Source organism: Ranitomeya imitator, chromosome 5, assembly GCF_032444005.1.
Source record: "Ranitomeya imitator isolate aRanImi1 chromosome 5, aRanImi1.pri, whole genome shotgun sequence".
Taxonomy (NCBI): Eukaryota; Metazoa; Chordata; class Amphibia; order Anura; family Dendrobatidae; genus Ranitomeya; species Ranitomeya imitator.
This window is the reverse complement of record NC_091286.1, coordinates 110,507,486-110,523,661: the sequence shown is the minus strand read 5'-3', so window position 1 is coordinate 110,523,661 and position 16,176 is coordinate 110,507,486. Positions and strand designations below refer to the sequence as shown.

The window sequence follows — 16,176 nt, the reverse complement described above, 5'->3', positions numbered from 1 at the left end:
GCGTTCAAAATCACCCAATCAATCAATAAAAAGAAGCATTAACCTGATCGCTAAATGGCGTAGCGAGAAAAAAAAATTGAAACACCAGAATTAAGTTTTTTGGGTCGCCGCATCATTGCATTAAAATCAAAAGATCGTATCTGCACAAAAGTGGTATCAATAAAAATGTCAGCTCGGCACGCAAAAAATAAGCCCTCACCCGACCCCAAATCACGAAAAATGGAGACGCTACGGGTATCTTAAAATGGCGCAGTTTTTTTATTTTTTTTAGCAAAGTTAGGAATTTTTTTTCACTTAGATAAAAGATAACCTAGACATGTTTGGTGTCTATGAACTCGTACTGACCTGGAGAATCATAATGTCTGGTCAGTTTTAGCATTTAGTGAACCTAGTAAAAACGCCAATCAAAAAACAAGTGTGGGATTGCACTTTTTTTGCAATTTCACCGCACTTGGAATTTTTTTCCCGTTTTCTAGTACACGACATGCTAAAACCAATGATGTCGTTCAAAAGTACAACTCGTCCCGCAAAAAATAAGCCCTCACATGGCCATATTGACGGAATAATAAAAAAAAAGTTATGGCTCTGGGAAGGGGAGCAAAAAACGAACATGCAAAAACAGAAAATCCCAAGGTCATGAAGGGGTTAACCTCTTACTGCCATCAGACGTACTATTACGCTGATGGCAGTATCCCCCGCTTTTGATGTGGGCTCTGGCGTTGAGCCATACGGACGGAAATTCGTGTACTGGTGACCCCGTCACATGATCGGGTGTCATCGGAGTGTCGGCATGACAACCAGAGGTCTCCTTGAGACCTCTATGGTTGTTGATGGCGGATTGCTGTGAGCGCCACCCTATGGTCGGCGTTCATAGCAAGTCTGCAATTCAGCTACATAGAGGTGATCTGACCATCGCATCTATGTAGCAGAGCTGATCAAGTTGTGGCAGCTTCTAGCCTCCCATAGGGGCTATTGAAGCATGACAAAAGTTAAAAAAAAAAAAAAAATTTTTTTTAAAAATATAAAAAAGTTCAAATCACCCCTCTTTTGCCCCATTCAAAATAATAATAATAAAGTTTGGAATTTTTTTTTTTTCACCACTTAGATAAAAAAATAACCTAGACATGTTTGGTGTCTATGAACTCGAAATGACCTGGAGAATCAAAATGGCAGGTCAGTTTTAGCATTTAGTGAACCTAGCGAAAGAGCCAAACAAAAAACAAGTGTGGGATTGCACTTTTTTGGGGGGAATTTCACCGTACTTGGAATTTATTTCTCGTTTTCTAGTACACGACATGGTAAACTTAAACAACCAATATTTGATTACCAGAGGGATTAATCATAAATGTCTCACAGGTATCCACTCTATTTATTTAAAATTTAACCTTTATTAGACCTTAATACATATAATAATAAACAACACACCAAGCACCACGAGAAAGAAAACAACCAGGGGTGTGCCTACCCCTACACTGGCCTAGCTGACCTTACCTATTTGCGGAGGTTGGCACCCTAAAAACCTGCGCAATGGCGCCCCCGCTCCTCGACGGCTCTCCCTGCTCACCCTATAGGGCCCTATAGTGGCAGGAGGTGACAAAGATAATGAATAGGCAGGTGAGAAAGAGAAGAGGTATAGATCTAATCAATAGGTGTATAGACTGATTCTGATGTATGCAATCGTTAATTTAGTCCTCAGGTGGAGATGTTAGATCCTATTTGCAATTACCCTCAATATATATAGTTAGAATAAACAGTTGTAATAGATAGCTAAATCTTCCAGTGAATATACTAGATGGTGATTGTAGTGAACCTAATAGATTTCACTGATGTTGCCCATCATAATGGCTAAACTAATATTTCTGATATAACACCTATACACTATAATTATAGCTATCTATTTTATTAAAGTGATGTATCTACAGATCTTGATATATCTACAGTATGCAAATCAATATCAAGGACGTACACATTATTAGTCTATATATACCTCTCTCCTAGTGGTATTAATATATATATACATAGGCCAGGAAAATCAACTTATCTAATAAAGACAAAACAAAAACAAAAACACACCACTCGGCAAAGAGGGGAAACGCGTCGAGTAACTAACTGTAACTTGGTACAATTTATCTATTTATAATCGTTATAGGATTTATATGGGCAATATGCCCTGGAAGTCGACAGTGGACTTTAACCCCTTAATCCCATATGACGTACTATCCCGTCCAGGTGACCTGGGACTTAATTCCCATGGACGGGATAGTACGTCATATGCGATCGGCCGCGCTCACGGGGGGAGCGCGGCCGATCGCGGCCGGGTGTCAGCTGCCTATCGCAGCTGACATCCGGCACTATGTGCCAGGAGCGGTCACGGACCGCTCCCGGCACATTAACCCCCGGCACACCGCGATCAAAGATGATCGCGGTGTGCCGGCGGTGCAGGGAAGCATCGCGCAGGGAGGGGGCTCCCTGCGGGCTTCCCTGAGACGATCGGTACACGGTGATGTGCTCACCGTGTACCGAGCGTCTTCTCCCTGCAGTCCCCGGATCCAAAATGGCCGCCGGGCTGCATCCGGGTCCTGCAGGGAGCACTTCCGGGTCAGGATCAGGCTGCAGCTGCAGCTCTAATCCTGCCCGGCTGTATGTCAGATCACCGATCTAACAGAGTGCTGTGCACACTGTCAGATCGGTGATCTGTGATGTCCCCCCCTGGGACAAAGTGAAAAAGTAAAAAAAAAAATTTCCACACTTGTAAAAAAAAAAAAAAAAAAAAAAATCCTAAATAAAGCAGAAAAAAAAAAATATTATTCCCATAAATACATTTCTTTACATAAAAAAAAAACAAAAAAAACAATAAAAGTACACATATTTAGTATCGCCGCGTCCGTAACGACCCGACCTATAAAACTGGCCCACTAGTTAACCCCTTCAGTGAACACCGTAAGAAAAAAAAAAAAAAAACGAGCCAAAAAACAACGCTTTATTATCATAACGCTGAACAAAAAGTGGAATAACACGCGATCAAAAAGACGGATATAAATAACCATGGTACCTCTGAAAACGTCATCTTGTCCCGCAAAAAACGAGCCGCCATATAGCATCATAACCAAAAAAATAAAAAAGTTATAGTCCTGAGAATAAAGCGATGCCAAAATAATTATTTTTTCTATAAAATAGCTTTTATCGTATAAAAGCGCCAAAACATAAAAAAATGATATAAATGAGGTATCGCTGTAATCGTACTGACCCGAAGAATAAAACTGCTTCATCAATTTTACCAAACGCGGAACGGTATAAACGCCTCCCCCAAAAGAAATTCATGAATAGCTGGTTTTTGGTCATTCTGCCTCACAAAAAATCGGAATAAAAAGCGATCAAAAACTGTCACATGTCCGAAAATGTAACCGATAAAAACGTCAACTCGTCCCGCAAAAAACAAGACCTCACATGACTCTGTGGACCAAAATATGGAAAAATTATAGGTCTCAAAATGTGGAGACGCAAAAACTTTTTTGCTATAAAAAGCGTCTTTTAGTGTGTGACGGCTGCCAATCATAAAAATCCGATATAAAAAACTCGCTATAAAAGTAAATCAAACCCCCCTTCATCACCCCCTTAGTTAGGCTAGGTTCACATTGCGTTAATGGGTTAACGCTAACGGACAGCGTTGCACGGCGAAAATGTCACAATTAACGCCGTGCAACGGGTCCGTTAGCACAACCATTGACAGCAATGTGATTTTCGGGTGTAGCGCATCGCTAGAGCGTGCCATTTTCGGCTCGCGCTAGCAAGGTGCCGTTCTTTTGTGGCGCGCCTCAGACGCTGCTTGCAGCGTCCGCGGCGCGCCCGAGGTCCGATCCCCGATCTTCCAGAGCGGGGACGTTAACGCGACCACTAAACACGACACCTAAAAAGACATTGCGTTAGCGCAATCCGCTAGTGCTAAACGGATTTCCCTAATGCAATGTGAACCTAGCCTTAGGGAAAAATAATAAAATTAAAAAAAATGTATTTATTTCCATTTTCCCATTAGGGTTAGGGTTAGGGCTAGGGTTAGGGCTAGGGTTAGGGTTAGGGTTTGTATTACATTTACGGTTGGGATTAGGGTTGGGATTAGAATTAGGGGTGTGTCAGGGTTAGGTGTGTGGTTAGGGTTACAGTTGGGATTAGGGTTAGGGGTGCGTTTGGATTAGGGTTTCAGTTATAATTGGGGGTTTCCACTGTTTAGACACATCAGGGGCTCTCCAAACGCGACATGGCGTCCGATCTCAATTCCAGCCAATTCTGCATTGAAAAAGTAAAACAGTGCTCCTTCACTTCCGAGCTCTCCCGTGCGCCCAAACAGGGGTTTACCCCAACATATGGGGTATCATCGTACTCGAGACAAATTGGACAACAACTTTTTGGGTCCAAGTTCTCTTGTTATCCTTGGGAAAATAAAAATTTGGGGGGCTAAAAATCATTTTTGTGGGAAAAAAAAGGATTTTTTATTTTCACGGCTCTGCGTTGTAAACTGTAGTGAAACACTTGGGGGTTCAAAGTTTTCACAACACATCTAGATAAGTTCCATGGGAGGTCTAGTTTCAATATGGGGTCACTTGTGGGTGGTTTCTACTGTTTGGGTACATCAGGGGCTCTGCAAATGCAACGTGACGCCTGCAGACCAATCCATCTAAGTCTGCATTCCAAATGGCGCTCCTTCCCTTCCGAGCTCTGCCATGCGCCCAAACAGTGGTTCCCCCCCACATACGGGGTATCAGCGTACTCAGGACAAATTGAACAACAACTTTTGGGGTCCAATTTATTCTGTTACCCTTGTAAAAATACAAAGCTGGGGGCTAAAAAATCATTTTTGTGAAAAAAAAAAAGAATTTTTATTTTCACGGCTCTGCGTTATAAACTGTAGTGAAACACTTAGGGGTTCAAAGTTCTCACAACACATCTAGATAAGTTCCTTGGGAGGTCTAGTTTCTAATATGGGGTCACTTGTGGGGGGTTTGTACTGTTTGGGTACATCAGGGGCTCTGCAAATGCAACGTGACTCCTGCAGACCAATCCATCTAAGTCTGCATTCCAAATGGCGCTCCTTCCCTTCCGAGCTCTGCCATGCGCCCAAACAGTGGTTCCCCCCCACATATGGGGTATCAGCGTACTCAGGACAAATTGGACATCAACTTTTGGGGTCCAATTTATTATGTTACCCTTGTGAAAATACAAAACTGGGGGCTAAAAAATAATTTTTGCGAAAAAAAAAAAAAAATTATTTTAACGGCTCTGCGTTATAAACTGTAGTGAAACATTTGGGGGTTCAAAGCTCTCAAAACACATCTAGATAAGTTCCTTATGGGGTCTAGTTTCCAAAATGGTGTCACTTGTGGGGGGTTTTAATGTTTAGGCACATCAGGGGCTCTCCAAACCAACATGGCGTCCCAACTTAATTCCAGTCAATTTTGCATTGAAAAGTCAAATGGCGCTCCTTCCCTTCCGAGCTCTGCTATGCACCCAAAAAGTGGTTTACCCCCACATATGGGGTATCGTCGCACTCAGGACAAATTGCACAACAACTTTTGTGGTCTAATTTCTTCTCTTACCCTTGGGAAAATAAAAAATTGGGGGCGAAAAGATCATTTTTGTGAAAAAAAAAAGAATTTTTATTTTCACGGCTCTGCGTTATAAACTGTAGTGAAACACTTAGGGGTTCAAAGTTCTCACAACACATCTAGATAAGTTCCTTGGGAGGTCTAGTTTCTAATATGGGGTCACTTGTGGGGGGTTTGTACTGTTTGGGTACATCAGGGGCTCTGCAAATGCAACGTGACTCCTGCAGACCAATCCATCTAAGTCTGCATTCCAAATGGCGCTCCTTCCCTTCCGAGCTCTGCCATGCGCCCAAACAGTGGTTCCCCCCCACATATGGGGTATCAGCGTACTCAGGACAAATTGGACATCAACTTTTGGGGTCCAATTTATTATGTTACCCTTGTGAAAATACAAAACTGGGGGCTAAAAAATAATTTTTGCGAAAAAAAAAAAAAAATTATTTTAACGGCTCTGCGTTATAAACTGTAGTGAAACATTTGGGGGTTCAAAGCTCTCAAAACACATCTAGATAAGTTCCTTATGGGGTCTAGTTTCCAAAATGGTGTCACTTGTGGGGGGTTTTAATGTTTAGGCACATCAGGGGCTCTCCAAACCAACATGGCGTCCCAACTTAATTCCAGTCAATTTTGCATTGAAAAGTCAAATGGCGCTCCTTCCCTTCCGAGCTCTGCTATGCACCCAAAAAGTGGTTTACCCCCACATATGGGGTATCGTCGCACTCAGGACAAATTGCACAACAACTTTTGTGGTCTAATTTCTTCTCTTACCCTTGGGAAAATAAAAAATTGGGGGCGAAAAGATCATTTTTGTGAAAAAATAAGATTTTTTATTTTTACGGCTCTGCATTATAAACTTCTGTGAAGCACTTGTTGGGTCAAAGTGCTCACCACACATCTAGATAAGTTCCTTAAGGGGTCTACTTTTCAAAATGGTGTCACTTGTGAGGGGTTCCAATGTTTAGGCACATCAGGGGCTCTCCAAACGCAACATGGCGTCCCATCTCAATTCCAGTCAATTTTGCATTGAAAAGTCAAATGGCGCTCCTTCCCTTCCGAGCTCTGCCATACGCCCAAACAATGGTTTACACCCATATATGGGGTATCAGCGTACTCAGGACAAATTGGCCAACAATTTTTGAGGTCCAATTTCTTCTCTTACTCTTGGGAAAATAAAAAATTGGGGGCGAAAAGATAATTTTTGTGAAAAAATATGATTTTTTATTTTTACGGCTCTGCATTATAAACTTCTGTGAAGCAATTGGTGGGTCAAAGTGGTCACCACACATCTAGATAAGTTCCTTAGGGTGTCTACTTTCCAAAATGGTGTCACTTGTGGGGGGGTTTCAATGTTTAGGCACATCAGTGGCTCTCCAAACGCAACATGGTGTCCCATCTCAATTCCTGTCAATTTTGCATTTAAAAGTCAAATGGCGCTCCTTCCCTTCCGAGCTCTGCCATGCGCCCAAACAGTGGTTTACTCCCACATATGGGCTATCAGCGTACTCAGTACAGATTGTACAACAATGTTTGGCATCCATTTTATCCTGTTACCCTTGGTAAAATAAAACAAATTGGAGCTGAAATAAATTTTGTGTGAAAAAAAGTTAAATATTCATTCTTATTTAAACATTCCAAAAATTCCTGTGAAACCCCTGAAGGGTTAATAAACTTCTTGAATGTGGTTTTGAGCACCTTGAGGGGTGCAGTTTTTAGAATGGTCTCACACTTGGGTATTTTCTATCATATAGACCCCTCAAAATGACATCAAATGAGATGTGGTCCCTAAAAAAAAATGGTGTTGTAAAAATGAGAAATTGCTGGTCAACTTTTAACCCTTATAACTCCCTAACAAAAAAAAATTTTGGTTCCAAAATTGTGCTGATGTAAAGTAGACATGTGGGAAATGTTACTTATTAAGTATTTTGCGTGAGATATCTCTGTGATTTAAGGGCATAAAAATTTAAAGTTGGAAAATTGCGAAACTTTCTAAATTTTCGCCAAATTTCCGTTTTTTTCACAAATAAACGCAAGTTATATCGAATAAATGTTACTACTAAAATGAAGTACAATATGTCACGAGAAAACAATGTCAGAATCGCCAAGATCCGTTGAAGCGTTCCAGAGTTATAACCTCATAAAGGGACAGTGGTCAGAATTGTAAAAATTGGCCCGGTCATTAACGTGCAAACCACCCTCGGGGCTTAAGGGGTTAATATTGGACAAAGGATATAATGGTTGTCCTAAGTTGCCATTTGTCTGTGATTGTTTAATACAGTTTTTAGGGTGGTTGGTGTGTTTTTGTTTTTGTTTTGTCTTTATTAGATAAGTTGATTTTCCTGGCCTATGTATATATATTAATACCACTAGGAGAGAGGTATATATAGACTAATAATGTGTACGTCCTTGATATTGATTTGCATACTGTAGATATATCAAGATCTGTAGATACATCACTTTAATAAAATAGATAGCTATAATTATAGTGTATAGGTGTTATATCAGAAATATTAGTTTAGCCATTATGATGGGCTACATCAGTGAAATCTATTAGGTTCACTACAATCACCATCTAGTATATTCACTGGAAGATTTAGCTATCTATTACAACTGTTTATTCTAACTATATATATTGAGGGTAATTGCAAATAGGATCTAACATCTCCACCTGAGGACTAAATTAACGATTGCATACATCAGAATCAGTCTATACACCTATTGATTAGATCTATACCTCTTCTCTTTCTCACCTGCCTATTCATTATCTCTGTCACCTCCTGCCACTATAGGGCCCTATAGGGTGAGCAGGGAGAGCCGTCGAGGAGCGGGGGCGCCATTGCGCAGGTTTTTAGGGTGCCAACCTCCGCAAATAGGTAAGGTCAGCTAGGCCAGTGTAGGGGTAGGCACACCCCTGGTTGTTTTCTTTCTCGTGGTGCTTGGTGTGTTGTTTATTATTATATGTATTAAGGTCTAATAAAGGTTAAATTTTAAATAATATACACGACATGGTAAAACCAAATGGTGTCTTTCAAAAGTACAACTTGTCCCGCAAAAAATAAGCCCTCAATTGGCCATTTTGATAGAAAAATAAAAAAAAAAGTTATGGCTCTGGGAAGGAGGGGAGCGAAAAACGAAAACGCAAAACCGAAAAAAGCTCCAGGGGTTAACATCACTAATTTAATTAAACTGTACTAACCCCAACATCCAGGCTGAGGGGAGGAGACCAAGACATTATAGTTTAAACTTGGGAGGGGGGAATCACAAAAGTAATTGTGCGTCACATCCTGCTGTAGCTGCTTTCCTTCCACTAAAAATGTAGGAAACACTAATGGCAATAGCTGCTTTTTTTGCACTTTTGGCTTTCCTACAGGTATAAAAACCTTTCAAAAACGCTTAAAGAATTATTGACCTGCTGCAGTTTTGAAAAAATCAGTAGTTTTCCAATTCAGTCAGGAAAAACCCCAATGTGTGCGCATGAGATTTCTGAAAACACACAGCTTTTGCTGGTACTGTAAAAAGCAGTGTTTGCATAAAAAAATGCAGCAAAAATGCAATGTGTGACCATGGCTTTAGCGAACCTGCAGTGAATCTTGTGGCAAAAATAGCATTAAACAGGATTCTGTTAAGTGGATTTTAGCCAAGGAGCACCATGACTATGGCACAGTGCCGAAACGGGTGGCCTTGCTTTTTTTTTTTTTTTTATGGGCGACTCATCATCAATCTATGTTGGATTTTTAATCACAAAATGGAACATTACATTTATATACAGGACTTCCCTATTGGACAATTTTCTGCCCTCTTCCTCTGAAGATTATCCCAGTTGTGTGTCTGGCATTTCAGTGCTGGGGAAATAATGGTAAGAAAACGCTCTCCTTCATTTGTTAAAAAGCAAGTACATAAAAACCATAAGGCTGTGTGCACACGATGCAGATTTGGTGCAGAATTTTCTGCATAAAATCTGCATCTCCTGGCATAATCCGCAGGTGCGTTTTTTTATGCGTTTTTTATCAATGGATTTCTATTATGGAGGGTGCAGAAACGCTGCAGAACTGCACAAAAGAAGTGACATGCACTTCTTTGAAATCTGCAGCGTTTCTGTGCAGATTTTTCTGCACCATGTGCACAGCTTTTTTTTTTTCCACATTGATTTACATTGTACTGTAAATCACAGTGCAGTTCTGCAGCGTTTCTGCTGCAGGAAAATCTGCTGCAGTTCTGCACTAAATCTGCATCGTGCACATACCCTTAGAATAATTCAGGAAGAACGCCATCTGTTAGTATCACAACAAAAACGAGCAATCCTAAGATGTCACTGCCACAAGACAGTCGTCTGTGCTTTACTAGAGGGCAGTGAAAAGTTCTTCCATGGAATAGATCACCCAACCACACCAGCAGACAGTGCAACATGGGCACTCAAAATTAACATTTTATTGTCATTGCATTAAAGAGGTATTTCCATCTCTCATCCCAAAATGTGGTAGGGTGTAATAATATTAACCAATACCTCCAATTAGAAATGTAGCATAGTTCTTCTGACTCGCTATGTCGCTTACCCCATGTGCAGGGCATTGTAGTAGCCATGGCTACAACTACTCATACAGTGACCATTGTTACTTGTCATAACCATGGCTACCTAAGCTACTGCAATGCCCTGCACATAGCAAATCAGAAGAACTATACTACATTTCTAATTGGAGGTATTAGCCATTATACCTTCTATAAATTGGGAAAGGATCTTGGAGACGAGACAACCCTTAAATTTCACATTATGATATAGATAAGAAAAATTCCTACTGACCATTCTCTTCGTGTAAGTCGGGGTTCATGTATACTAGCCTTGGCGCCCAAGACAAGAGATTAGATATGGGTGGCATACAGGAAGCTCTTTAGAAATCTGCATGGTTTGGTTCGGCAGCATTTAGGCAGGCAAACGATACATTATTTTATACCTAAAACGACTAGGAGAATGAAAAGACATTTCCCAATCAAAACCCCATGTTTCTCTAAGCTTCGAAAAGTGATCTTGGTCAAGACAGGACACTGAAGTTATCAGGAGGTACTCACCGCTTTCTCCAAAAGGTTAAGCGTTGGTAAGTGCAAGGCTCTGGTGTGAGACGTCTTCCAGTCCACGGCCATTACATTGCCATAGTTGTCCGTTAATGCATTCCAAATTCTTTAAAGAAAAAAAAAAAAGAATGTTATTATAATGATATGTAACATTTCCCTCTTCGGTCCAAACCCACTGTAATTGCAGGGGTGGCAGTGTGCAGCTTTTGTTTCCAGCAGATAACAGGCATTTCTGTGTAACCGTTTCAATGCAGTCTTCTACTGCCCCCAAATACAAAATGTTCTAGAGTTGGATGAGGAATCTGATTGCCTGCCCGCCCGCAATGCGTCGGGGAGAGATTCCGACGCTAGCGTTTGCTGCATTGCACAATGGAGGCAGCGGATGCATTTTTCTGGCGCATCCGCTGCCCCATTGTAAGGTGCGGGGAGGTGGGGGCGGAGACGGATGCAAAGTGTGCCAATCCGTCGCAAATGCGTCGTCAATAAAAGTCTATGGGGAAAAAAACGCATCCTGCAAGCACTTTTGCAGGATGCGTTTTTTCTGCAAAACGACGCATTGTGACGGATTTTAAAAAACGCTAGTGTGAAAGTACCCTAAGCCTAACATGTAACAACGTATCAGTACATCTCAGCGGAGGGTGATCGGTTGCAGCGCTGTGGCTGGGAATAATCACTGCAAACAATTTGCTGAAGTCTGCACAGCAGAGAAATAATTACATTACAAGGAGCCAACAGACGACACTCAGCAATCCTGACTAACGAGCCGCCGCAGCCAGGATGGAGCACATGGCCCTTGTCACTGGCTGGGAAGCAAGGGGTTAACATACTCCCAAGTTACAAACTCAAAGCTGGATGGGGGGGGGGGGGGGGTCCTAAAATGCATTCGCATCACCCCCACCAACATAAGGGGCTGCCCGGGTATACGGACATTTCGAGTCTGCAGAATATTAATTGGGCCTCTCTTCCATCCCGTTGCAGGGTGGTGCAGCCCCTCAAGCAGGCCACAAAGCCACTTTATGTTACAAGTGGCTGCTAAACTGAAGTAATCTAAATGAAAGGTCTCAAAGCCCCCAGTGAGCAGTAGGGAGGTGTCCCAGTAACTAAGGGTACCGTCACACAGTGCCATTTTGATAGCTACGACGGCACGATCCGTGACGTTCCAGCGATATAGTTACGATCTCGCAGTGTCTGACACGCTCCTGCGATCAGGGACCCCGCTGAGAATCGTACGTCGTAGCAGATCGTTTGAAACTTTCTTTCGTCGTCTAGTGTCCCGCTGTGGCGGCATGATCGCATGGTGTAACAAAGGTGTGCACGATATTGTATACGATGTGCGCATAGTAACCAACAGCTTCTACATCGCAAATACGTCGTGAAATTATCGCTCCAGTGTCGTGCATTGCGAAGTGTGACCGCAGTCTACGACGCTGGAGCGATATTGGAGCGATGCTGGAGCGTCACGGATCGTGCCGTCGTAGCGACCAAAGTGCCACTGTGAGACGGTACCTTTACACAGAAAGTGCGCTATAAGCCTTCAGCTGGAAATAAACTGCGGAGCGCCCTCTGACTGTAAACGATGTCTTCTGATGGCTTTGAGAAACTCAAGTGTCTTAAACATTTTCATCACTAATGTCTAGTACACACTGCACATCCATAACATTTAGTTTTCTATTGTAGCTATAATTCAGACAATCAGAGTCTCCGGGAATGAACAGTTATAGGTAAGTGTATATAGATTGCCGATGCCATCGCTACGGTTACCTGGCGCATGCGTGCTGCTTCTTCCCTCACATGCCTGAGTCTCAGAAGATGTGTGTTCAAGTTGACCCTACTTTCTTTAAATATCGAACAAATAGATCTATCGCTGAGGCTACTTATTTTACATATTTTTTTAGTGACCAAAATATAGCTTTTTTTTTGGAAATCCCCAAATATCCCCTCTACGCAAGATTTAATAAATAAAATTACTTTACACAAATCATATGAAAATAAATTCGTTTTAACAAACAACTGTTTACATAAATTTGATAGAAAATGGCACCGTTGGCTGCAGTGATTTCCTTAAGGGCAAATACTATTATTGTTTTAAGGTTTACTGTTACGATATACATTTTAACTACGGTAATATATTTTAAATATCTTGTCTGAATCTATAAGGAATTCTTGTATGAAAATCTATTGTTTTCCTTCTTTTTTCCCCTCTATTCCTGTTTCCCATCCCCCCTTTTTTCTCTCCATCTTCATAAAATTTAAAACCCAATAAAGTTTATTGGAAAAGAAGATGCGTGTTCATGTCCCAGCTTCAGAGAGGCGCACAACGCATGATCTCAAAACTTCTGATCATGCGCAGTGCGCCTCTCTGAACCCGGGATGCGTACAGCTGGCTTCAGAGGATCAATGTAGTCAGGGAAAGAAGCAGTGCGCATGCGCGAGGCAAGCATAGCACTGGTGATGATGCTTGTAAGGTTAGTCATCATGCCCATAGGGGCGTGATAATATGTTAAGTGGGCCGACTAGTCTGGGGACACCAACGCCCCTTGGACTAGTCAAAGGTTTCATTTACATATATACTTTTCCTAAAGATCTGTTTGTGTGTTTAATGTATGTTAGGCAGGGTACTTGGGTAGACAAAGTACTGGTGGTTCTGGGGGGCATGGGGGACCTGACAGGCTCCCTTTAACAAATTAATTCAAGACGCAAAAATAAATACACCCTAATGAAACTGTTAGGTGTAAAATACCACAATATTCTAATTACCGTATATACTCGAGTATAAGCCGACCCGAGTATAAGCCGACCCCCCTAATTTTGCCACAAAAAACAGGGAAAACTTATTGACTCAAGTATAAGCCTAGGGTAGGAAATGCAGCAGCTACTGGTAAATTTCAAAAATAAAAATAGATGCTCCATACCGTTCATTATTGCCCCATAGATGCTCCATATACAACTGTGCTATATATAATCCTCTGCACCGTTCATTATGGCCCCATAGATGCTCCACATAAAGCTGTGCCATATGGAATGCTCTATACCGTTCATTATGGCCCCATAGAAAGCTGTGCTATATATATATATATATATATATATATATATATATATATATATATATATATATATATATATATATATATATATTTTGCTCTGCACCGTTCATTATTGCTCCATAGATGCTCCATATACAACCGTGCTATATAGAATGCTCTGATACAAAAACCGTGTGCACTACTGGAGAAGAATGGTGCTAGGTTAGGTTCCCACACCTTCATAGACTATAAAGAAAAAGAACCCAGCACTCAACTGATGCTTTAGTGCAATTTTAATCGTAGTAGTACCCAATAAACGTTTCGGTCCTTGAATGGACCTTCGTCAGTAACTACATGTGAAAACCAAAAACAAGTGTAAACAAAAATTACAGAAAATAAAGTTGCATACAAAATAAAGTATATACAAGGTATTTTGGAAAAGGACAATAGCATCGATACAAAACTCTGGTCAATCTATACATAGAGTATATGCTGGGGAGAAAATAACCCGAATATCTAGGCTGAATTATGTTCCACTAAGGATGAAATAAGGAGAGATACACCAGAAAGATGATAGTGGGAGAGGAGGTACATACCGTACTGTAGAATAATAGAATAGACCGTATGGTCATAGGGTACAAAAAAGCAGCGTCTGTAAGTGTAAGAAAGTCCCATAAAATTCCCATGGACCGGTAAGCACAGGGTGTCAGGGGATATAAGGTAAAACATACCTTATGTGTGAGTCAGATAGGAGCGGTACTGTGGGTGGATAATGAAAAAGAAATTACCGTATATACTCGAGTATAAGCCGAGATTTTCAGCCCAAATTTTTGGGCTGAAAGTGCCCCCCTCGGCTTATACTCGAGTCACGGTAGCGGTGGGGTCGGCAGGTGAGGGGCTGAGGGCGCTGAGGTATACTTACCTAGTCCCAGCGATCCTCGCGCTGTCCCTGCCGTCCCACGGGCTTCGGCGCTGCAGCTTCTTCCTCTCTTCAGCGGTCACGTGGGACCGCTCATTACAGAAATGAATAAGCGGCTCCACCTCCCATAGGGGCGGAGCCGCTTATTCATTTCTCTAATCAGCGGTGCCGGTGACCGCTGATAGAGAAAGAAGCTGCGGCACCGAAGACAGGAGGGGACAGCGCGAGGATCGCCAGGACTAGGTAAGTATAGCATATTCACCTGTCCTCGTTCCAGCCGCCGGGCGCCGATCCATCTTCCCGGCCGGCGCCTCCATCTTCCCGGCGTCTCTGCTCTCTGACTGTTCAGGCAGAGGGCGCGATGACGCATATAGTGTGCGCGGCGCCCTCTGCCTGATCAGTCAGAGCAGAGACGCCGGGAAGATGGAGGCGCCGGAACGAGACGCCGGGAGCTGCAATCAAGGGAGGTGAGTATGTGTTTTTTTTTTCTTTATTGCGGCGGCACAAATTTATGTGGAACATCTATGGGGCACAGTGAACGGTGCAGAGCACCGTATATGGCACAGCACAGCTATGGGGCACAGTGAACGGTGCAGAGCACCGTATATGGCACAGCACAGCTATGGGGCACAGTGAACGGTGCAGAGCACCGTATATGGCACAGCACAGCTATGGGGCACAGTGAACGGTGCAGAGCACCGTATATGGCACGGCACAGCTATGGGGCACAGTGAACGGTGCAGAGCACCGTATATGGCACAGCACAGCTATGTATGGGGCACAGTGAACGGTGCAGAGCACCGTATATGGCACAGCACAGCTATGGGGCACAGTGAACGGTGCAGAGCACCGTATATGGCACAGCACAGCTATGTATGGGGCACAGTGAACGGTGCAGAGCACCGTATATGGCACAGCACAGCTATGGGGCACAGTGAACGGTGCAGAGCACCGTATATGGCACAGCACAGCTATGGGGCACAGTGAACGGTGCAGAGCACCGTATATGGCACAGCACAGCTATGGGGCACAGTGAACGGTGCAGAGCACCGTATATGGCACAGCACAGCTATGGGGCACAGTGAACGGTGCAGAGCACCGTATATGGCACAGCCCAGCTATGGGGCACAGTGAACGGTGCAGAGCACCGTATATGGCACGGCACAGCTATGGGGCACAGTGAACGGTGCAGAGCACCGTATATGGCACAGCACAGCTATGTATGGGGCACAGTGAACGGTGCAGAGCACCGTATATGGCACAGCACAGCTATGGGGCACAGTGAACGGTGCAGAGCACCGTATATGGCACAGCACAGCTATGTATGGGGCACAGTGAACGGTGCAGAGCACCGTATATGGCACAGCACAGCTATGGGGCACAGTGAACGGTGCAGAGCACCGTATATGGCACAGCACAGCTATGTATGGGGCACAGTGAACGGTGCAGAGCACCGTATATGGCACAGCACAGCTATGGGGCACAGTGAACGGTGCAGAGCACCGTATATGGCACAGCTATGGGGCACAGTGAACGGTGCAGAGCACCGTATATGGCACAGCACAGCTAT

At 43.0% G+C, this 16,176-nt stretch overlaps 1 protein-coding gene across 3 annotated transcripts in view; it reads right to left on the bottom strand.

Moving 5' to 3' along the window:
• Positions 1–16,176, bottom strand: part of FEZ2 (fasciculation and elongation protein zeta 2) — a 79,482-nt gene that overhangs the window by 35,994 nt on the left and 27,312 nt on the right. For all 3 annotated transcript variants that reach the window (XM_069769029.1, XM_069769028.1, XM_069769030.1), the window contains exon 2: positions 10,662–10,770. In XM_069769029.1, coding sequence (XP_069625130.1) covers positions 10,662–10,770 — 109 coding nt within the window. The remainder of the gene's footprint in view (positions 1–10,661; positions 10,771–16,176) is intronic.